The sequence below is a fragment of the Salvelinus alpinus genome, chromosome 13 (assembly GCF_045679555.1).
Source record: "Salvelinus alpinus chromosome 13, SLU_Salpinus.1, whole genome shotgun sequence".
NCBI classification, from domain to species: domain Eukaryota; kingdom Metazoa; phylum Chordata; class Actinopteri; order Salmoniformes; family Salmonidae; genus Salvelinus; species Salvelinus alpinus.
In genome coordinates this window covers 18,148,965-18,174,070 of record NC_092098.1, presented here as the reverse complement: position 1 = coordinate 18,174,070, position 25,106 = coordinate 18,148,965, and the positions used below count along the sequence as shown (strand labels likewise).

The window sequence follows — 25,106 nt, the reverse complement described above, 5'->3', positions numbered from 1 at the left end:
ATACAACTTCAGCATTGAGGACAGCATTTTGTTGACAGCATGGTGGTTTACACTCTCTACTGTGTGTGAATGATGGAAGAATCTTACCCCAGCTGTGGGTCCATTTGAGTGTGTGTGGCAGTGGTGGAAAAAGTACCCAATCGTTATACTTGAGTAAAAGTACAAATACCTTGACAGAAAATGACTCAAGTAAAGGTGAAAGTCAGCCAGTAAAATGCTGCTTGAATGAAAGTCTAAAAGTATTTGGTTTTAAATATACGTAAGTATCAAAAGTAAATTTAATTGCTCAAATATACTTAAGTATCAAAAGTAACAATAATTTCCAATTCCTTAAATTAAGAAAACTAAACGGCACCATTTTCTTGTTTTTTTGTATTTATTTACTGATAGCCAGGGCCACACTAACACTCAGAAATAATTTCAAAACAAAGTATGTGTGTTTAGTGAGTCTGTCAGATCAGAGGCAATAGGGATGACCAGCGATGTTCTCTTGATAAGTGCATGAATTGGACCATTTTCCTGTCCTAAGAATTCCAAATTTAATGAGTACTTTTGGGTGTCAGGGAGTAAAAAGTACATTATATTTTTAGGAATGTAGTGAAGTAAAATTTGTCAAAAATATGTAAAGTACAGTAAACACAAAAAAATTACTTAAATAGCACTTTAAAGTATTTTTACTTAAGTACTTTACACCCCTGATGTGTGGTTACTTAGGCCTGCACATCAACCAGTACTGCTATTTGAATGTCTTCAGAGAGAAGCATGCGTTATATATCAATACCATCTAAATGAATCCCTCCCACAATTGTACCCATAGTACAGAATAATATCTTCAAAGAATGGACAGCTTCAGATCTCAATGGCAGGAGTGTGTATAAGCTTTTGTTCCAGCCTACAAATCATAGCCTATCGCCGTGATTAGTTATGTTGATCATGGTCAATAGATTACATTGATCAAATGTTAGAGCTGGGCTGAGACAAAACCCTACACACTCCTGCTCTTCAGGACTTCCTGCAATGACTGAAATAGACCAAAGAAGGAGAATAGTGTTCCAGGTTGAAACAGCTTACCTAGTTGAAAGGTTCAGGCAGACCCATTGGTTCTGGAAAAGAGAAGGTGCAAATAAGGTTTGTAATTTGGCATCAATAACATGACAGTAATTCTATCTCAAAAACAAAAAATACACTTAAAACTCACCATAGCAGGTAGGACTAAATAAGGTTACGTAACATTGCCTACTAGGGCTGGGAATTGCCAGGGACCTCACAATACGATATTATCACGATACTTAGGTGCCAATACGATATGTATTACGATTCTATAGAGGGCTTGCAGTTGCATCACCTAGCAACCTCACCAGACACCATGTTAGAAGATCAGTCAGTCCTCCAATCAGAACCTATTCAAGTAAGAAAATATATTTTGAAAATGATAGCTACAGGAACTGTGTGTGCAGGCTAACTCAAATGAGCTGCTAACGTAATGTTCGTTAGCAGCTAACGCAAGTGAATTAAATATCACCATCTAGTTAACTTCATATTAGCTAGTTAGCTACCTATGTTGATGTATTTATTGTTCTAACTCTAAATGCATTTGTAGCTAAGTAGCTAGCTAGCTAACAGCCATGTAAGAAGGTGAAAAGATTAGCTAGAATTTCCAGCTGTCAGAGAGAGTAGGCTACTCTGGATAGGGCAAGTACCTTTGTGGGAGGACATTATGATGTTCCAGTCCCTAGCAAGAAAAACTGAGGACAGAGAGATACAGTGCATTCGGAAAGTATTCAGACCCCTTCATCTACATTTTGTTACGTTACGGGGGGCACAAGTGATGGGTGCACACAAATTATGTATACCGTATACAAATCATTGGTGCCCACCAGTGGAGGCTGCTGAGGGGAGGACGGATCATAATAATGGCTGGAACAGAACAAATGGAATGGCATCAAGAACATGGAAATCATGTGTTTGGTGTATTTGATACCATTCCACTGATTCTTATCATGAGCCCGTCATCCCCAATGAAGGTGCCACCAATCTCCTGTGGTGCACACACATGCAACAGCCAGCGAACAGACAATCTGACAACACTATGAATTTTCAAACAACGCAGAGCGCAATCACACTGGTGGCAATGCACCCTAAAAGCCAATTTATGCTTGATCTGGAAATGTGGTCCGGCTAAAAGCCAATTTATGCTTGCTTTGCAAATGTGATTCGGAAGCTCCGTATGGAGGGTTTGACGCAATTGCAGAGGCTCTGGAGTCTTGCGAAGGCCAAATCGAGCTACATACCGCGTCGCTGTGTGCCTCCCAAATTTTGTAACTATACAGAGCTATATGGAGCCCCCCGCATTGACGTAATTGATTGACGGTAGGTGTGGGAGGGGAGGGGGGGTCCTGTATAAACACAAACTCACTTCCTTGACAACTTCCTTCACAACAGCTCTGCTCTGCTCCACGAAGTACAAGAAGGTTGAATGCTCTGACTTTTGCAGAGGCCGCATCACAGTAAATGCTGTATGGCCGCTGGAGACAACGGATTGACCATGCAGAGCCTTTCAGTATAGAAAGTGTGAGGCAATTTCTGAACCTTCCGAAGGCTTGAGAATGCCAAATCGAGCTCAGTACCGCATCGCTTTGCTCCTCCCACATTTTGTAACAATGTGGAGGGCTCCGTATAGCTCCGCATTGACATGATTGGTTGACGGTATGTGAAGGCAGGAGGTCCTGTATAAACACAAACTCACTTCCTTGACAACTTCCTTCACAACAGCTCTGCTTCACGAAGCGCCAGAAGTATGAATGCTCTGACTTCTGCGGAGGTACACTGCCAGGACTCTGACCTTCACTCTATAGGCTGTCTCATTGTTGTCGGTGATCCGGCCTACCACCATTGTGTCTTCTCCAAACTTAATGATGGTGTTGGAGTCATGCGAGGCCAAGCAGTTGTGGGTGAACAGGGAATACAGGAGGGGACTGAGCACGCACCCCTGTTGTTGCCTACCCTCATCACCTGGGGGCGGCCCATCATGAAGTCCAGGATTCAGTTGCAGAGGGAGCTCTTCAGCCCCAGGGTCCTTACCTTAGTGATGAGCTTGGATGGCACTAATTAAATCAAATCAAATCAAGCTTTATTTATACAGCACATTTCAGACTTGGAATGCAACGCAATGTGCTTTACAGAAAAAAAACTAATAAAAAACAATGAAAATATAAGCTGAAATATTTACACAAAAAACAAAAGAATGACAAACTGAATGACTAAAAAGCACGCTAAGGAAAAGCAAAGCTAAAAATATGTTTTAAAATATTTTTTGATTATGTTCACAGTTTCGGCCCCCCTCAGGTTCTCGGGCAGGATATTCCAGAGGCTGGGGGCATAATAACGAAAGGCTGCCTCTCCATGCCTCTTGGTCCAAGGCTTTGGCATAGTTTAAAGGCCAGTGCCAGAGGACCTGAGGGACCTACTGGATACACAACTTAAAAGCATGTCAGACATGTATTGGGGTGCACAATCGTGGGTTGATTTAAAAACCAATAGAATAATTGTTTAATTAATTCTAAAACTCACAGGTAGCCAGTGCAGAGACCTTATAACCGGTGTAATGTGTGTAATGTGTGCTCTGTATGTTTTGCAGCTGACTAATGGTTTTCTTGGGTAGACCAGACAGGAGAGCATTACAATAGTCAAGCCTGCTTGTAATGAAAGCATGGATGTGTCTCTCTATATCAGCCTGAGAGAGAAATGGCTGCACCTTGGCAATGTTCCTCAGGTGGTAAAAAGCTATCTTGGTCACATTCCTAATGTGTGATTTGAAATGTAGTTAACAATCTAAAATAAAACCAAGGTGTTTTACCTGGTGTGTTATCTTTATTGTCCATGAATTAAAACGTGTGGCTAGATTCTCTGTCTGTGCTTTGGCTCCAAGTACAGTGGTCTTGTCTTGATTTACCTGGAGGAAGTTGTGAGCCATCCAAGTATTTAAATTACTAATACAGTCTAATAATTTATCTGTGGAGCTAAAATCCTCTGGAGACACAGAAATGTAAAGCTGTGTATCGTCTGTGTAGCAGTGAAAATCAATGCTGGCTTTCTGATAACACTGCCAAGGGGTAACATATATAAACTGAACCATGCAGGACTCAAAATCGAACCTTGTGTAACGCCACATGTCATGTACTGTATTTTCTCTGAGTTAAGTTCACCAAGGTGACCAAAAACTGTTGACTGGTTAAATAGGTCCGAAACCAATTTAGAACTGGACCGGAGATGGTGTTGAAAGCTGAGCTGTAGTCAGTTAACAGCATTCTCACATACTGTAGGTGTTCCTTTTGTCCAGGTGGGAAAGGGCAGTGTGGAGGGCAATAGAGATTGCGTCATCTGTGGATCTGTTGGGGCTATATGTGAATTGGAGTTGGTCCAATGTGTCTGGTATGATAGTGTTGATGTGAGGCATGACCAGCCTTTCGAAGCATTTCATGGCTTCAGATGTTAGTGCTACAGGGCGGTAGTCATTTAGACAGGTTACCTTGGCTTTCTTAGGCACAGGGACTATAGGGGTTTGCTTGAAACATGTAGGTATTGCAGACTGGGTCAGAGAGAGCTTGAAAATGTCAGTGAAGACACTTAGCGCATGCTCTGAGTACCCGTCCTGGTACGCATCTTACGAGCGTCAGAGCCAGTGTAGTAGGTTTTCGATCTTAGTCCTGTATTTGACGCTTTGCCTGTTTGATGGTTCGTCGAGGGCATAGTGGGATTTCTTATAAGCGTCCGGATTAGAGTTCCTGCTCCTTGGAAGCAACAGATCTAGCCGTTAGTTCAGTGTGGATGTTGGCTGTAATCCATGGCTTCTGGTTTGGATATGTGTCACGCCTGCTCCCGCTCTCCCTCTCTGGCACTCGAGGGCACCAGACTGCCTATCATTACGCACAACTGTCCCCTTCGTTGCGAGAACCTGCGCCTCATTGGACCCACCTGAACTCTATCATTACTTGATTGCCTCCCCTTTATCTATCTGTTTCCTCTGTTTGTTCACTGTGTCTGCATTGATGTTGTTACTTTGTCCCCTGTCCTGTCCTGTTTTATGTCCGTTATTGATTAAATGTTCTCCCTGTACCTGTTTCCTGTCTCCAGCGTCGCTCCTTACAGAACGCAGATACCAAAATTGGAAGCATCGGGGAGGCCTGTTTTTTTGTTGGTGACGTCGGGTCCGGGAACTGGGGGTGCCTCAGCTAGCTTGTCGGGCATCCATGCCCTAGCTGGCTCGAGAGGTTTTTCTTGCCCCGGTGGGCTCGGCAGGCGCCCACCCCACGTCCTACTTCGGCGGGCTATCGGGCTCCCATGCCTCAGCCAGTTTGCCAGGCTCCCACGCCTCTGCCGGTTCGTCGGGCTTCTATGCCCCAGCCGGCTTGTCCATCGCCCACACCTCAGCCGGTTTGTCAGACTCCTACGTCTCAGCGGGATCATCAGGCTTTCACGCTTCTACTGGATCATCAGGCTTTCACGCCTCCACCGGACCATCAGGCTCCCACGCCTCTGCCGGTTTGTCGGCATCCCACCTGGGCGAGCTTGATGGGCCGGCCGAGGAATGGGCGATGGACAAGCCATCTGGGGCGTAGAAGTCCGACGAACCGGCAGAGGCGGGGGAGCCTGGCGAACCGGCTGAGGCGTGGGAGCCTGATGATCCTGGGGGGGGGGGAGGGGGGTACTGTCACGCCTGCTCCCGCTCTCCCTCTCTGGCACTCGAGGGCGCCAGACTGCCTTTCATTACGTGCACCTGTCCCCTTCGTTACGCGCACCTGCGCCTCATTGGACCCACCTGTCCTGTTTTATGTCCGTTATTCATTAAATGCTCTCCCTGTACCTGCTTCCTGTCTCCAGCGTTGATCCTCACAGATATATACGTATGGTCACTGTAGGGACAACGTTGTCGATGCACTTATTAATGAAGCCGGTGACTGATGTCGTAAACTCCTCCATGCCATCGGATGAATCCCGGAACAGTCTGTGCTAGCGAAACAATCCTGTTTTTAGCATCCGCTTCATCGCACCACTTCCGTATTGACGCATCATAGGTACTTACTGTTTGAGTTTTTTCTTGAAAGCAGGAATCAGGAGGATAGTTATGGTCAGATTTGTGGAGGTCGGGGAAGAGCTTTGTTTGCATCTCTCTATGTGGACTAAAGGTGATCTAGAGTTTTTATCCCTCTAGTTGCACAGGTGACACGCTGGTAGAAATAAGGCCAAACGGATTTCAGTTCTCCTGCATTAAAATCAATCTGTCCACTAGGAACCCTGCCTCTGGATGAGCATTTTCTTCTTTGCTTATGGCCCTATACAGCTCGTTGAGTGCAGGCTTAGTGCCAACATCGGTTTGTGATGGTAAATAGACAGCTACAAAAAATACAGAAGAAAACTCTCTTGGTAAATAGTATGTTCTACAGCCGTCAAACTCAACTCTGGACCTTGAAGCCAGTTCCACTGCATTTTTTCATTGTTCCCCTGTCACGCCCTAACCTTAGAGAGCCTTTTTATTTCTCTATTTGGTTAGGTCAGGGTGTGATTTGGGTGGGCAATCTAGTTTTCCTATTTCTTTGTTTTGCCTGGTATGGTTCCCAATCAGAGGCAGCTGTCTATCGTTGTCTCTGATTGGGGATCATACTTACGCAGCCTTTTTTCCAACCTTAGTTTGTGGGAACTTGATTTTGTTAGTTGCTGTATAGCCTGCAGAACTTTACGTTCGTTTTGTATTTTGTTGGTTTTTGGTGTTAATTTTAAAATAAAGTAAGATGTTCTCCTACCACGCTGCACCTTGGTCTCATTCCAACAACGGACGTAACATCCCCTCTAATCAGGGTGTGTGAAATTCATTATCAGGTAGAACAGAACCAGCAGGCTTCGGACCTCGTAGGGTAAGAGTTGAGTACCGCTGGTCTATAGCTTATCATGAGGTATTATTCTAACTCAGGCGAGCAGAACCTCGAGACTTTCTTCATATTAGAGGTCGCACACCAGCTGCACACCCTGTTCTAACCAGACTCTGCCATTCTGTCCTGCCGATGCATAGAAAAAACAGCTAGATGTATATTATCCATGTCCTTGTTCAGCCATGACACAACTCCGATGTAAAGTGTTTTTTCTCCAAGTTGTCAGAATGTCACGTGTCCTATTTGTATCAGTACACTCATAACAACCGAATCCTTACGAAACTTCTCGATCAAACAAGCCACATGTAGAAAATAAGCCTTTCCATTTTTTTTTACCAAATTGGACACTCATTGAACGCCATACAAAAACTCCTCGCTTGCTGAGCGACAAAAACAAAGAAAACAGATTTTCAGAAAACAGATTTTGGGCCCAGTTATCCCTCTCGCTTTGCCTCATCCTCTCTGTTGAAAGTCAATGCTGCCACCAGGAGGCGCCTCACCTCCACTGGACCTGAAGGTTTCTTACAACTTTGACAGTGCTCTGTCATTGAGATCAGGACAACAACATTAACCCTATCAGTCCATAGATTTCAGCAAAAATGTACTTTTATTTATCTGACTTTGCTATTAGGATTGCTATTTTACCAGTAAAATATAGCTAGCTAGATATGCTCCCCATAGCTATAATTATTAGCTAGCTAGCTAGAAGGCTAACTACATGGCTAGATATTTTCATTAGGTATCTGTTTCTGTGATATGTCATGATTCCTAGAAATAGTAGCTAAGCCTGCTGGCTGTTGATTGTAGTAAGTAATGTTGACTAAGCCTAAAGCCTAACCCTTATGATGATAACTAGCTAGCCTCTCAGCCAAGCTTTTTGACTTGAATGTAACTGTCAATGATGTTATGTACTGTTAATGCACGCATAGTGTCACGACTTCCGCCGAAGTTGGCTCCCCTGCCTGTTCGGGCGGTGCTCGGCGGTCGTCGTCACCGTCCTACTAGCCGCCACCGATCCCTTTTTCGTTTGTCTGTTTGTGTTGTCTGATTAGTTGTACTTGTGGTTTTTTTGGTTGCGTAAATGAGCTTCCCTATATTTAGGAGTTTGACCCGCCCTTGTTTTGTGCGGGATTGTCTTTTGGTTACGTGCGTTGTGTTTTTGCAAGTGTTTCTCTGCGCCCTGTATGTTCGGGCTTATGATTTTTGTGAAGCAGTAAAAAGGAATATTTTTCCCAAGCGGCTCACTCTCTGCGTTTGATTTCTTTCACCCACTTAGTCCCGCGTAACAGAATCCCGCACCAAACATATGGAATCAGCAGGAGCAGCCGCGTCTCCTCTCCCATCGATGGAGGAAAGGGTCCTCCATCACACCAGTGTTCTCCACAGAATTGGGTCAGCGATGGACCAAATGATGGAGAGGATGAATCGATGGGAGAGGAGTGGCCTTCCCACCTCATCTCCAGCACCCCCTCCTCCAACACCTCCTGTTCCTGTTACCGCATCCGGCTCCGGGGCTCTTCGGCTGGCGCTCCCACGGGAGTATGATGGAACGGCGGCAGGGTGTCATGGTTTCCTTCTCCAGCTGGAGCTTTACCTGGCGACCGTTCGTCCTACTCCCTCCGGAGAGGAGAGCGTGAGCGCCCTCGTCTCCTGTTTTACTGGACGAGCTCTCGAGTGGGCCAACGCAGTGTGGAATGGCCCAGACTCGGCGAGGGATCATTACCCTGAGTTCACCCGCCGATTCCGAGCTGTTTTTGACCACCCACCAGAGGGTCGTGCGGCGGGTGAACGGCTGTTCCACCTGCGTCAGGAGACGAGGAGCGTACAGGACTTTGCCCTGGAGTTCAGGACCTTGGCCGCAGGAGCAGGGTGGAACGACAGGGCCTTAATAGACCATTTCCGATGTAGCCTTAGGGAGGACGTCCGCAGGGAGCTAGCGTGTCGGGACACCACACTCACGCTGGATGAACTCATTGACATGGCCATCCGTCTCGACAACCTGCTGGCTGCCCGCGGACGTTCGGAACAGGTCCTGTCGTTTCCACCTCCCAGCCCTCCTGCTCCTATCCCTATGGAGTTAGGGTGGGCAGCGTCAAGGGGGGCCGGAGGAGGAGGTTTCTCCTGTACCAGTTGTGGTCGGCGAGGGCACACGGCCGACCGGTGCTGGAGGAACTCTTCTGGGAGTCGGGAGGGCAGGCGGAACACTACTCGATCACCCCAGGTGAGTCAGCACCAGACTTACCCAGAGCTTCCTGTCAGTCATATGTATGTGTTAACCCGGGGAAAGAGGTTTTCTCCCTCTCTACAGCATAAGGCGCTAGTCGATTCAGGCGCAGCTGGGAATTTTATAGATCGGGGGCTCGCATTAAGGCTAGGGATTCCTCTTGTGTCGTTAGACCTACCTTTCCCCGTGCACTCCTTAGATAGCCGACCATTAGGGTCAGGAATGGTCAGGGAGGCCACGGTACCACTGGACATGGTAACGCAGGGTAGTCATAAGGAGCAGATTAGTCTGTTCCTTATCAACTCACCTGCGTTTCCAGTGGTGTTGGGAATTCCCTGGTTAGCCCAGCACAACCCTGTGATTTCCTGGCAACAGGGGGCTCTTAAGGGGTGGTCAGAGGAGTGTTCAGGCAGGTGTATAAGAGTTGCCGTCGGTGCGACTACGGTGGAGAGTCCAGACCAGGTTTCCACCGTGCGCATTCCCTCTGAATATGCCGATTTGGCTATCGCATTCAGCAAAAAGAAGGCGACCCAATTACCACCCCATCGTGGAGGGGACTGCGCGATAAACCTCCTGGAGAACGCTGCACTTCCTAGGAGTCACGTGTATCCTTTATCTCAGGAGGAGACAGCGGCTATGGAGACATATGTTACTGAATCACTGGGACAGGGATACATTCGGCCCTCCGCATCACCTGTCTCCTCGAGCTTCTTTTTTGTGAAGAAGAAGGATGGCGGTTTACGCCCGTGCATTGATTATCGAGGTCTAAATTCCATCACAGTGGGGTTTAGTTACCCACTACCTCTCATCGCTACGGCGGTGGAATCATTTCACGGGGCACGCTTCTTCACAAAATTGGACCTGAGGAGTGCGTATAATCTGGTGCGTATCCGGGGAGGAGATGAGTGGAAAACCGCATTTAGTACTACATCTGGCCATTATGAGTACCGCGTCATGCCATATGGGTTGAAAAATGCTCCAGCTGTCTTCCAATCCTTCGTAGATGAGATTCTCTGAGACCTGCTCGGGCAGGGAGTGGTAGTGTACATTGATGACATCTTGATCTACTCTGCCACACGCGCGGCGCATGTGTCTCTGGTGCGTAAGGTACTTGGGCGACTGCTGGAGCATGACCTGTATTGCAAGGCGGAGAAATGTGAGTTCTTCAAACAGGCCGTTTCCTTCCTGGGTTATCGTATTTCCACCTACGGGGTGGTGATGGAGGATGACCGCGTTACAGCCGTGCGTAATTGGCCGACTCCGACCACGGTGAAAGAGGTGCAGCGGTTTTTAGGGTTTGCCAATTACTACCGGAGGTTTATCCGGGGTTTTGGTCAGGTGGCTGCTCCCATTACCTCACTGCTGAAGGGAGGACCGGTGCGCTTGCGTTGGTCAGCAGAGGCGGACAGAGCTTTCAGTCGTCTGAAGGAGCTGTTCACCAATGCGCCCGTGTTGGCGCATCCAGACCCCTCTTTTGCGTTCATAGTGGAGGTGGACGCGTCCGAGGCGGGGGTCGGGGCCGTGCTGTCCCAGCGCTCGGGCGTACCACCCAAGCTCCGCCCTTGTGCTTTCTTTTCGAGGAAGCTCGGTCCGGCGGAGCGAAACTATGACGTGGGGGACCAGGAGTTGTTAGCTATAGTCAAGGCTCTGAAGGTGTGGAGACATTGGCTTGAGGGGGCGAAACACCCTTTTCTCATCTGGACTGACCATCGTAATCTCGAGTACATCCGGGAAGCGAGGAGACTAAATCCGCGTCAGGCTAGATGGGCCATGTTTTTCACCCAGTTTCAGTTCACCATCTCGTACCGACCAGGCTCCCAAAACACCAAAGCCGACGCGCTGTCCCGTCTCTATGATACCAAGGAGCGCTCCGTTGAGCCAACTCCCATCATTCCACCTTCATGTCTCGTGGCACCGGTGGTATGGGAGGTGGACGCGGAGATAGAGAGAGCCTCACGGTTAGAGCAGACCCCCCCTAACTGTCCAGCGGGGGTTCAGTACGTGCCGGGGGGGGTCCGGGATAAGCTAATCCGTTGGGCTCATACTCTCCCCTCCTCGGGTCATCCTGGCATCGAGAGGACAGTGCGGAGTCTTAGAGGGAGATACTGGTGGCCCACGTTGGCTAAGGACGTGAGATTTTATGTCTCCTCCTGCTCGGTGTGCGCTCAGAGCAAGGCTCCTCGGCACTTGCCTAGAGGGAAGTTACAGCCCCTCCCCGTTCCACAACAGCCGTGGACACACTTATCGGTGGACTTTCTTACCGATCTTCCCCCGTCCCAGGGAAGTACTACGATTTTGGTCGTTGTGGATCGGTTCTCTAAGTCCTGCCGTCTCATCCCGCTGCCCGGTCTCCGGTCTCGGCGGTCGTCGTCACCGTCCTACTAGCCGCCACCGATCCCTTTTTCGTTTGTCTGTTTGTGTTGTCTGATTAGTTGCACCTGTGGTTTTTTTGGTTGCGTAAATGAGCTTCCCTATATTTAGGAGTTTGACCCGCCCTTGTTTTGTGCGGGATTGTCTTTTGGTTACGTGCGTTGTGTTTTTGCAAGTGTTTCTCTGCGCCCTGTATGTTCGGGCTTATGATTTTTGTGAAGCAGTAAAAAGGAATATTTTTCCCAAGCGGCTCTCTCTCTGCGTCTGATTTCTTTCACCCACTTAGTCCCACGTGACACATAGGTCATGGACTCAGTTCATTCAGGAATTACATAACTTTCCTGCCAGTGATGCAACAATGCCAATATGGTGATTTAGAGTTACAGTTAGCTGGTGTTCTAAAGCCTAGTGTTTCCATTCCCCTTTAACCACGCCCCTCTGCAAACAGGCCTTCTGCAATGATTATTACAAGGCGGTTCTTCTTTAAGAGAAGAAGACGTTACCATTTGTGTATTAAAATGAATGGCTAAATGTGATGTTGCATACATCCCCAATAATATGGCTTGCTGAATTCAAGTTTTTGATGAACCAAACTTTATCAATGTACAAGCAACAGTCATTTTTCATGCTTTGGTCATCCTACTTTACTTTGATCTGGTTTCTTCCAAATATCATCCAATTTGAAGAAAAACATGGTTTTGACTATTCAGGTCCTTTAAACAGATTGAACACAAACTTAACAAATAAATAAATACTTGTCACTTTACAATTTACAGTTAAGTGCAGAAAAAGAAGGAAAGGTCAAAAAGAGGGGGTCACACTTACAGTCTCTCAAGGTGTTTGTAGCGGATGAACTGGTCTGGTTGGAGATCTGTTATCTGGTTGCTGTTCAGCTCACTGAAGGTATAGATAGCTGCTAGTTTGACTGTGCATAAACCACGTTTCCATCCACAGTTTTTATGCGAGTAAAGTCATACCGTATTAAAAAACGAATCATGACAGCTGTGATGGAAACAGGAAGATTCCAGCATAGGGCAACCTGTCATTAGCATCTGGCTCTGTGGAGCATTCGGAGATGAGGCCTACCCCAAACTATTCAATCAAATTCTATATTGCATGTTGTCATTCGGTTACAGTGCATTCGGAAAGTATTCAGACCCCTTGATTTTTTGCACATTTTATTACGTTAAAGCATTATTCTAAAATGTATTAAATAAAAAATCCTCATCAATCTACACACAGTACACCATAATGACAAAGCAAAAACTGTTTATTTTTGTTATTTTTTTGCAAATGTGTTACAAATAGAAAACAGAAATAACTTATTTACATAAGTATTCAGACCCTTGCTATGAGACTCAAAATTGAGCTCAGGTGCATCCTGTTTCCATTGATCATCCTTGTGACGTTTTTACAACTTGATTGGAGTCTACCTGTGGTAAATTCAATTGATTGGACATGATTTGAAAGGCACACACCTGTCTACATAAGGTCCCACAGTTGACAGTGTATGTCAGAGCAAAAACCAAGCCATTGGTTCGAGGGAATTGTCCGCAGAGATCTGAGACAGGATTGTGTCAAGGCACAGGGGTACCAAAAAATGTCTGCAGCATTGATGGTCACCAAGAACACAGTGGCCTCAATCATTCTTAAATGGAAGAAGTTTGGAACCACCAAGACTCTTTCAAGAGCTGGCCGCCCGGCCAAACTGAGTAATCGGAGGAGAAGGGCCTTGGTCAGGGAGGTGACCAAGAACCCGATGTTCACTCTGACAGAGCACCAGAGTTTCTCTGTACAGTAGAGATGGGATAACCTTCCAGAAGGACAACCATCTCTGCAGCAGTCCTCAAATCAGGCCTTTATGTTAGAGTGGCCAGACTGAAGCCACTCATCAGCAAAAGGCACATGACAGCCCGCTTGGAGTTTGCTCAAAGTCACCTTTAGACTCTCAGACCATGAGAAACAAGATTCTCTGGTCTGATGAAACCAAGATTCAACTCTTTGGCCTGAATGCCAAGCGTCACGTCTGGAGGAAACCTGGCTCCATCCCTACGGTGAAGCATGGTTGTGGCAGCATCATGCTGTGGGAATGTTTTTCAGCGGCAGGGACTGGGAGACTAGTCAGCATCGAGGGAAAGATCAACGGAGAAAAGTACAGAGAGATCCTTGATGAAAACCTGCTCCAGAGCACTCAGGACCTCAGACTGGGGCGAAGGTTCATCTTCCAACAGGACAACGACCCTAAGCACTGTCCTGACGGGCCTGTTTGGGTCAGGTTACCGTGGACCACACTCCTACAAGAGACATTTGTCACACATCTTCCAGAGGGGGAGAGATCGAGAGGTATGGAGGTGGGGAGTTTTATGACACCTCCTGCCCATTGTAAATCTTAAGGCAGCAGACTAAATCCATTTGTCCTCTCAGTATGGAGGAATGGAATGTATGATGGGCCTATGGAGAACCTACCTCAGAACAGTAACATGCAATAAATGGACTTTGGGACAATATGTTTCATCAGACAAAATGGTGGTAATGACGATAGATGGAATATGAAAACGAATATTGTTTTCGTTATGTTATTAAAAGTTAAATGATGACGTTATAACGAAAACATTGTAACGTGAAGAGTTTTCACAATATGTACCTGATGTTTGCATAATGTACTTTGTGTAGAAAATGTCCAGATCAAAGAGAGTGTTTTTGTAAAGATGAAATGTGAAGTTAGTTGTCTAAATTGGATCTGAGTAAAATCCAGACTTTGCCTCGTAACTAGTTATGCCCAGAGAACTTGCCCTCAAGATGGAAACGCCCATTTCTGACCCGAGGGTATAAAACATGTGAGTTAAGAATTAGCATTATGACCACGAGCTGCAGCCAAGGTACGATTAGTTGTAACCCCAAAACGCAACACGAGGTTGAAGAAGACAAAGGAACCTTTTAATAATCTATGCTACGGATAAGTAGTTATGTCTAAGAGGGGGAATTCAAGCATCACCACCAGGTTATTCTCTCCAAGGAATCGTGTGTCTACACTGCTTTCATTCCCACGCTGGAACCACCTATATGGCCGATTAGTCGTCCTCAGAAGACCCCTCTTTGGAACAAGCGCGAGGAAACAGACCACTAAGAGAAAGGGCACTGACGTCGTGTGGACAATCAGAGAGTTACACCCAGTAACAACACAAGTGTCGCCATCAGAGGAGAAGTCGGGACTCGGTCCATGAAGAGATACCCCATCGGAGACCTTCGACACGTAATTACATCATTATATTCTGACCCATAAGAGCTGGCAGTTCGGGGCAAGGTTAGGGTTAAACTAAGCATAGTTTACATATGTACCCAAGTGTGCTTTTCTCTCGTCCACTCTCTCTTTCTCTCTCTATTGAAATCCCCATTTTGTGTAACAAGTGTAATATTGTGTTAGGGACCTGTTTCATTGTACTAAATTCTAATCAATAGCCCAGACTGTGTGTATGTGTATCTTATATTATAATTTTAGCTTGTTAGTAAATAAATAATCACCTCAATTGGTGTGGTACGCACTTATTTAGTGGGACTCGGGTTTGTGCAGATTCCCGGATTATGCGATGTTCAGAATGAGACTGTAGAGGAAATGTATTAATTAGCGACTGTTGTACAATCGATATTCTGATATTCTTAGAGTTCATTTGGGAAATAGAAACCCAATAAAGCCAAACTTTCCCATGTTGTCACAGGTTACTGAGTTAATATTTACCTGATTCATTTAATCACGTAATTATAAACAGTTAATAATTTGATGAATAACAGTCTTCACATTAATCAATCCAACGTCACGACAGCACACAGCCAAGACAATGCAGGACTGGCTTTGTGACAAGTCTCTGAATGTCCTTGAGTAGCCTCCTAGAAACCGGACTTGAACCCGATCGAACATCTCTGGAGAGACCTGAAAATAGCTGTGCAGAAACACTCCCCATCCAACCTGACAGAGCTTGAGAGGATCTGCAGAGAAGAATGGGAGAAACTCCCCAAATACAGTTGTGCCAAGCTTGTAGCGTCATACCCAAGAAGACTCGAGGCTGTAATCGCTGCCAAAGGTGCTTCAACATAGTCCTGAGTTAAGGGTCTGCATACTTATGTAAATGTCATATTTCAGTTTTGTATTTGTAATACATTTGCAAACATTTCTAAAAACCCGTTTTTGCTTTTTCATTATGGGGTATTGTGTAGATTGATCAGGGGGAAAAAACGAATCAATCAATTTTAGAATAAGGCTATAACTGTAACGGCTGATTTCCTCCTCTTCGTCAAAACATGGACACTTTCCACCAAAACGCAGAGTGGAAAGTGTCCATGTTTTATTAACAATTAAACTGAACACTAAACAAAACAAAATAGCAAAAGAGAATCTAACCGACAAACAGTCCCGTGTGGCACAACTACATACACGGAAGACAATCACCCACAAAAACCCAACACCAAACAGGCTACCTTAATATGGTTCTCAATCAGGGACAACGATTGACAGCTGCCTCTGATTGAGAACCATATCAGGTCAAACACAGAAATAGACAAAACAGACACAAAACATAGAATGCCCACCCAACTCACGTCCTGACCCACTAAAACAAACAATTAACACAATAACTAGGGTCAGAACGTGACAATAACAACATGTGGAAAAAGTCAAGGGGTCTGAATACTTTCCGAATGCACTGTTAGCCTGTAATTGATTGAACTTCACAATGTGGTGAAATTGCACGTGATGAGCTTGGTGCTCTTTTCCAATAAATATTGACGGTCTTATTCTGGTGACATGATGATCCATGGTTGACTACCCTTTGATAAATAAAAATATTCTCACTCTTATCCATTATAATCTCATCATGTAGACTAGCCTACCCACACAGCCTACCCGCACTGTATCTGCGAGCTGTTGGCTAGAGCACACGTGCCAAGACCAGATTAGGCACATTTAACGCAACAGCTTTTGTGACAAAACTATTGGGAGAGTTGAAAATGCGATGGAAACACATTGAACTATTCGGTACATGAATACTTAAGCGAAAAAGTACATTTTATGTGCACTATGTCATTACAAACAGATTTTTATCTGCAACAAGTCAGTTTGGTGGAATCACACCACTGGTGGGAAAATGCACATATTTTCTTTATGCAGACTTTTGAATATTCTCATGAAAATCTGTCGCCAATTGGATGGAAAACTAGCTATAGATGTACACATTTTGTCCTGATTATTCTACAATGTAGAAAACAGTAAAAATAAAGAAAAACCCTTGAATGAGTAGGTGTGTCCAAACTTTTGACTGATGCTGTATATGTGTATACAATATACTATAGCCGTCCCAATACCAATCATGGTGCTCTAGGGTTAGACTTTCCAAGGGCAGGAATCCAATATACTCACAGAGCTGTTATATTGGAAGACACAGCTGGGACGCTGAGTAGACCCTTTTTGTTACAGTTTATTCTCCTGCCCTCACAGAAACATACCTCTGGGAACACGTCCAGTACTGCAGGACAGAAGCACAGAAGACATGCACAGACACGCAGTTGTCCCAAATACCATTTCCTGAAATTACTGTTTGATATAATTCCTAAAAGTTTCTTAGAATTGCTTAAATTGCTTAAATGCTTAAATTATTCATGTTATTTAAATGGATGACCTCAAAGCATGATTTCATATTTAAAATGGGTTGACACATTTTTTGCTTTCGTTCAGGTTTAGTTAAAGTATTATCAATTCAAAGCAGTGCAACATTAGTTAGGCTATGTAAATAGTTGCATTTGCATCAGAAAATGTTACTCATCAACTCACTGCATTCCTTGGAATCTTCAACATTTTTCTTCATAAAGGCATCAAAAAGATGTGGCCACCCACTGTTATCCACTGTACAGGGACACATTACAGTGAATGTTTTCATTTTTGTGCATACATTATGTGTGTGTTTTTGTGTGCAACTTAAATGTGTGAAGTTATAGACATACAGGTAACTGCCAAAAGAAACACTAGCATATAACGTTGGGCCACCACGAGCCACCAGAACAGTTTCAATGCGCCTTGGCATAGATTCTTTCAAGTGTCTGGAACTCTATTGGAGGGATGCGACACCATTCTTCCACGAGAAATTGAAAAAAGTCTATACTTTACCCCAGGATACCCATTATGGGTGGTAACTATAGAAACAAGGTAGCTTTATTCACGTCAGGGGAATTTAGCGAAACAAGATTGCTATATTCATGTCAGCAGAATTTTGTGAAAAGTGTCAGCCTATTGTTATTGCGTTTCCATTTTAGTTTTTCTGTGTTGTACTTGCATTCAGTAGTGTCTATGAATCACATGATTATGAAGGCCTAAATATATGAAAGTGTGTATTCTTATTTTTTATTTATGTAGCTCTGGCCTTGTGATGTACTTGTCTATTAATGATATGTATTATGTCATGTTTTATGTTTTATGTGGATCCCAAGAAGAGTATCTGCTGCATTAGCATTAGCTAATTGGGGATCCTAATAAAATGCTAAATACCATAATTTAGTGTTTTGTTGATTAATTAATTACTTAATTAACTCAGGAGCCACACCTGTGTGGAAGCACCTGCTTTCAATATACTTTGGATCCTTATTTACCCAAGTGTTTCCTAAAATTTGTCAGTTAACTATATGTTTGTTCATGTTTGGTGTGACTAGATCCCTCAAACTCAACTCTGGACCTCGAAGCCAGTTCTCCTGCTTTTTCATTGTTCCCCTCTAATCAAGGACTAATTTAGACCTGGGACACCAGGTGGGTGCAATTGATTATCAGGTAGAACAGAAAACCTGCAGGCTCTGGACCTTGTAGTGTAAGAGTTGAATACCCCTGGACTAGATGCTTGATGACTATCTCAGAGCAGATGCATTGCAGCAGAAATAATTGTCTTCTAAATGCTATCTTATTTCCACCACCCCTGCCCTCCCTCCCACTTCAACTAGGGAGGCAGGTACCCTAGTGGTTAGGGCCAGTAACTGAGAGGTTGCTGGTTCGAATACCCGAGCCGACAAGGTGAGACATTTGTTGATGTGCTCTTGTGCAAGGAACTTAATCCTAATTTGCTCCAGGGACGCGGTACTACTATGGCTGACCCTGTAAAACAACACATTTCACTGCACCTATCTGGTGTGTGACAAAAACATACTGCACAATAACCATCTGTCTACACTCTTGTAGCTGCTGTTGTTCAAGGCTCACCGCAGTTCTCCTCATCAGCTCCGTTAGCACAGTCCTGGACCCCATTGCAGTGGTAAAGCTGGGGCAGGCACACAGACAGGTTGCCACAGGGGAACTGGCCCAGTGGACAGACAGGGTAGAGGCTGCTGTCTGTGGAGGATTTTAAAGGAGACACTAAAACATCTCTGATTCAATCCAAAAATACCTTAAAAGCCTTTTCGAGTAGCATGGACGTATTTCTAGTATCAATGGATAGAAGTAATCAAAAACAAGATAATGAAGTCAAATAGAAAATAGAGAAATGAAGACATATGAAATGAAAAATGTATGATACATTGAAACATTGTATGAGCACAATGGCTTTGTAAATGGCCTGCTTGGAGGTAAACAAGTACAGCTAAGTGCACTTATTTGTCACTGTCATATTTCATGTAGAGACCATAGGTTTATTCTAAATTATGCAAGATATTTATTAGCTGAGTACCTATGGTTAAGTACAGTGATTAAATAAAAACAAATGAATAGGCTTTTTGAAATATAACAAATACACAGTCCTACGTTAAAGACGTTGAATTAATAGATTATACATGACATCTATGATGATAGTTTTGCCTCCTTTCCAAGATGTCTGAGTTCATGATGCTGTCAGGTCACATGACTGATGGAAGCTGTGCTTAGAACTCTGACTGATCTGCCACCACTCGTGTGACCTCACATCCTCAAGACATCACGCAGGTTCCCCTGTGTTCCCCCACATTCCCTATGGTGGCAGTGGAACAGCTCCGGGGTTGGATGAAGTTTTTTCCTTAATTATTACAACATTTTTCCACATTTCATCTGTATCTAAAAAACAAGACATTATAAAAGTCAACTTTACAGTTCATTGGTTTGTATTTGTACATTTGAATGAGTTACCCAAGGGAATGAAGCCATTAGACAGTTTCACACTTTTACTACTGTATGTTTAATTTTACACAATGTACATCCTACATGTGATGCTCTGCATAATCACAAGCAAAACACCACTCCATGGGGTAACTCTTTCAACTGTTTAATTTCCCTCATGCTCAAAAGGTTAGTTCAAATGCTGACTTGAATATTGAAATATACACTTAGCATTAAAATGTGCCGATAATAAATCTTGCATTTTAATTCTGTATCTTTGAAATTCAAGACAACCGGTTTCAGCATCATTTCAATAGTCTTGTAGACTGTAATTGTATGTGGAGAATTTGTGATCTGTCTCAGTGTTCAAAGATTGTGGTTCATTCTATCATACATTGCTTCTGTTCAGTGCAGTTACTAAATGTGGGTCTTACATAAGTGCTTGTCATAAAACAACAGCAAGTCATTCCATGTTTAACACTATTTCACAATCTGCAAACAAACACAGCAAAATGTGCAACAAGGTTAATCTAAACCAAACAGATATAGCAAATAAATTGCTACAAAAAGCAAACATTGCAACAAATGGCTGCTTGCTTGTAATCACACTGTGAAAATCTCCACCCACCTGCTGCTTGGGTGAACCACCACCAATGAATATGTGTATGATATTTGAATCTGTATCTAAATTAGTGTACGTCTACTCTAGAGAGACCCTATTGTGTTCAGGAATGCTATGTGGCATTTTGTCATACTTAAATAAATAATAATATATATTTTTAAATACAATAATAAATATATACATTACCAGTCAAAAGTTTGGACACACCTACTCATTGAAGGGTTTTTATTGATTTGTGCTATTTTCTACATTGTAGAATAATAGTGAAGACATCAAAACTATCAAATAACACATATGGAATCATGTAATAACCAAAAAAGTGTTAAACAAATCAAAATTGATTTTAGATTCTTGAAAGTAGCCACCCTTGGCCTTGATGACAGCTTTCCACACTTGGCATTCTCTCATCCAGCTTCAAGAGGAATGCTTTTCCAACAGTCTTGAAGGAGTTCCCACATATGCTGGGCACTTGTTGGCTGCTTTTCCTTCACTCTGCGATCCAACTCGTCCCAAACCATCTCAATTGGGTTGACGTTGGGTGATTGTGGAGGCCAGGTCATCTGATGCATCACCATCACTCTTCTTCTTGGTCAAATAGAAAACCAAATGATAGTCCCACTAAGCGCACACCAGATGGAATGGCGTATCGCTGCAGAATCATGTGGTAGCCATGCTGGTTAAGTGTGCCTTGACTTCTAAATAAATCACAGACAGTCACCAGCAAAGCACCCCCACACCATCCCACCTCCTCCTCCATGCTTCACGATGGGAACCACAAATGCGGTGATCATCCGTTCACCTACTCTGTGTCTCACAAAGACACGGCGTTTGGAACCAAAAATCTCAAATGTTGACATATTTCCACCGGTCTAATAGCCATTGCTCGTGTTTCTTGGCCCAAGCAAGTCTCTTCTTCTTATTGGTGTCCCTTAGTAGTGGTTTCTTTGCAACAAATTGACCATCAAGGCCTGATTCACACAGTCTCCTCTGAACAGTTGATGTTGAGATGTGTCTGTGACTTGAACTCTGTGAGGTGCAATCTGAGGTGCAGTTAATTGCCGATATCTGAGGCTGGTAACTCTAATGAACTTATCCTCTGCAGCTAAGGTAACTCTGGGTCTTCCTGTCCTGTGGTGGTCCTCATGAGAGCCAGTTTCATCATAGCACTTGATGGTTTTTGCAACTGCACTTAAAGAAACTTTCAACGTTCTTGAAATGTTCCACATTGACTGACCTTCATGTCTTAAGTTAATGATGGACTGTCATTTCTCTTTTCTTATTTGAGCTGTTCTTGCCCTACCTGACAGACTGTCTCAAACGCATTAAGAAGGACAGAAATTCCACAAATGAACTTAACAAGGCACACCTGTTAATTGAAAATGCATTCCAGGTGACTACCTCATGAAGCTGGTTGAGAGAATGCCAAGAGTGTGCAAAGCTGTAATCAAGGCAAAGGGTGGCTACTTGAAGAATCTCAAATATAAAATAGATATTTTTGATTTGTTTAACACTTTTTTGGTTACTACATGATTCCATATGTGTTATTTCATAGTTTTGATGTCTTCACTATTATTCTACAATGTAGAAAAAATAAAAAATAAAGAGAAACCCTGGAATGAGTAGGTGTGTCCCAACTTTTGACTGGAACTGTGTATAACCTTTATTTCAACAGAGAGTCATCTCTTTCACAGATAAGCCCTGCATACACATTAATATAGATCAATACACATCAATATAAAGTACACACATCACTATTCACATCAATACACAAAAAGCTAAACACATTCATAGAAAACAAACACATTTTTCAGTAATAATGTGCTCAATGAGCTTTTTGAATTTCCCTAGAGACACCAATTCATCCAACTTTAGAGAGCCTTGGAGACCATTCCACAAGCAAGGTGCAAAAAAACTAAAAGCTGATTTACCGAACTCAGTGGAGACTGGGTCTGGTATCTCGTACGTCTATAACAATGACGTAAGGTACGGTGGAAGTTCATGCTATAGGGCTTTAGAAACAAAAAGAGTGCAATGCATCGATCTACGACACTTCAGAGAGGGCCAGCCTACTTTCTGATACAGAATACAATGCTGTACTGAACCTATCGTCCGTAATAAAGCGTAGTGTGCTATGATAAACTGCGTACAATGGCTTCAATACAGTGGCAGCTGCATTTATATATTTGAACAATATCGCTATAACCAGTCTATAATCAATAAGTTTACTGCTATTTAATGAAAAGCATGGCCTATTCCTATAAAAGAAGCCCATTTTAATTCTTAATTTCAAATTTCTTAACTCAACAAATTTCTTAACAAATGTCTTAATCCTTAAGAGTCCATTGACGTACCCGTGCGTCAATCTAAATAACAGAATAAAACATTCCCCATCAAAATATGTCAGTTTAAGCTAAATATATAAAAGAATTTGCATGGGCTGCATCTCAAATCCACCACATCTGCATATGTCAGACTTCCGCATCTACGGTGGAAGGTGGCAGAGTTACAGCCAATGACATATATAAACCCTGGATTATATAATGGATGTTATACTGGAACTCTTAATTTCTTAACTAATTCATCAAATTTCTTAACTAATGTGTTAACTAACTCACGTATTGGACTAATGCAAAACAAATATAATGTAATGTTATGGGTCAATGCCCCCATTCTACTCAGGAGGGATATTCATATATTATTTAGTAGACATTAACAGGCAATTCAAACCTGTGTATGTTATCACAAATAAGGTGTACTTTCAGTGCCATCCAATAGCACTTTGATTCCCTTTCCTCATTTTCACTAATGAGAATGACATGATTCATAGAAGCAGGATAATCATTTGTCAATGTCTGAATCCCAGTCTATACAGTTATTATCCTATTATTGATACCAAAATTAAATGACTTACCTATGACAGCTGTCAGAGAAAGATAACCGAAGATGCATAGGAGCATTATAGGAGCAGTAACGAGATGCATCTCTCTTTTCGTAATCCTGATCCAAGTGGGAATGAGGCTCCACTGCACTGACTCCACCAGCTTTTGGTGTCAGATCTCTCAAACACATAGCCTCTTGCATTTAAGTGTGTGCTGCATACACACACTCTCTATCTCTCATTTTACTCTCTCTCACTTATTCACTCACTTACTCGTTCTCTGTCTCTCACATACATACACACACACACACACGGCTGAACATTCGCTTATACAATTACTCTGCCAATGTGGAAAAAAAGAGAACAATACAACAATAGCCATTATTGGTTATTGATCATCTCTTGACTACATCCTGCCTGGGTACTGTACATTGCATCTGTCTGATCAATCACTGTTTATACCTTGGATTGGTGCTGAGATTTCAGGTGCAGCTCATACAGAAAATTGTTTCATTTATTGTCTGGATGAAATCCAATATCGGATTCCAAAACTAAGTGAGGTGATCACGGTGTGTCATCATAGAAAAGACAGGAGTGCAATGAAACCTTACAATTCTCTCTCAACTGAGAAACAATTGATAATATCAATAATATATATATATTTTTTAACTAATCTAAATCTATATTTTTGATGGAATCATATTATTCACCAGATGCAAGAATGAGAAACCATGCCTCTTGCATCAGCTGAAATTCCGTTTCAGATTCAACACAAATATACTGTACAGTTTTTCAAACGGAACCTACAGAGTGTTTTGTATTTCTGTATTTTTTTAGCTACTTTATTACAAAATCTGACATTACAATTGGGTTTACAATGATTTTTTACTGTAGTTCTTTTACTTAAACACCACCACCTATCAGGAGTGCTGGGCAGGGCACATTTTTACATGCCTTCAGATATGACATCGGTTATGTCGACGTAATCATTCATCAACAAGCTAACTAATAGCATGCTAAAGAAGTAAACCAAAACGTTCCCTTGTATTTTGAGTAAATATTTGAGTTTTCATTTACCGCATTTGATTTATCTAGCCTACTTTAGGAACAATGCCGAAGATCGTCTCACAAAGTGCTGTTTGTTCAGACACCCGAGATCAAGAGGAATATGATGATGGAGAAAAGCCTCTTCATTATTATTGTTTGTGTGGGCAAATGGTGTTGGTTCTCTGTGAGTAGCTAGCTAACTATTTAGCAGCTATTCAACTAGCTAGCCAAGTTGCCTAGCTAGCTAACGCTCATATTCAAGCATTCATAAACAACGTTTAATCAATGTGTGTAGTAGCATTATGCGTAGAAATTTCTGTATTTTTTCTGTAATCAAGAATAAATTGGCAGAGAGCTAGCTAGCTAGCTTTAAACACACTAACGTCCTGGGCCCGGTTTCCCAATAGCAATGGAATTTAAGATTATGAGTGGTTTAACAATGCATTTTTCCTACAACGGCTGAAGATATAACATACATTTGCCAAAACACCATGCATAGTGTTAGGATTTATGTTTAAGCATAATAGCCTGTTAGCATATTGGTTGAAGAGGAATATTGTTTTGTTACACACATACACAAACTATACAGAGGGGTGTGGGTGTGTAGGTGTAAGGACTGACCAACACAGGCCATAAAAGTTGTGGACAGTCTGGAGAGGGGAGGGGTGCATCTCTCTAGACCAACCAGGAGGTTAGAATACTGGACAATACCATATTAGGAACTGTTTTAGTGTAGAATCGACAGACCCAAGACGGATCCAATCTACCCAGCAACCAGATGTGAACAAAGGAACGCGCCAAGGGGCTTGGACAAAGGGCCAGCAAAGGGGGGAAAAGTCTAAACCAAGCCCAGCCTCTACTGTGATAGGCTAACAGACGCGTTGAAACTACGTCATCACGGTATAAGAACAGCTGTTTACGTACTTCTTGCCAGTTCTCTGTTC

General features: G+C 43.3%; 1 protein-coding gene across 7 annotated transcripts in view; it reads right to left on the bottom strand.

Moving 5' to 3' along the window:
• LOC139537235 (relaxin receptor 1-like) overlaps window positions 1–23,311 on the bottom strand; it is a 35,556-nt gene extending 12,245 nt beyond the window's left edge. Inside the window, exons 1-5 of one of the 7 annotated variants that reach the window (XM_071338330.1) lie at window positions 23,149–23,311; window positions 18,752–18,880; window positions 17,342–17,413; window positions 16,931–17,036; window positions 12,346–12,417 (exon numbers count right to left, since the gene is read on the bottom strand). In XM_071338330.1, the coding sequence (XP_071194431.1) occupies window positions 12,346–12,417; window positions 16,931–17,036; window positions 17,342–17,413; window positions 18,752–18,880; window positions 23,149–23,218 (449 nt within the window). In that variant the 5' untranslated portion in view covers window positions 23,219–23,311. Of the gene's footprint in view, window positions 1–1,071; window positions 3,105–12,345; window positions 12,418–16,930; window positions 17,037–17,341; window positions 17,414–18,751; window positions 18,881–23,148 lie in introns of those variants that run through there. The other 6 variants (XM_071338329.1, XM_071338333.1, XM_071338331.1 and 3 more) reach the window with 6 other exon arrangements.
• Between the last annotated feature and the right edge of the window lie 1,795 nt (window positions 23,312–25,106).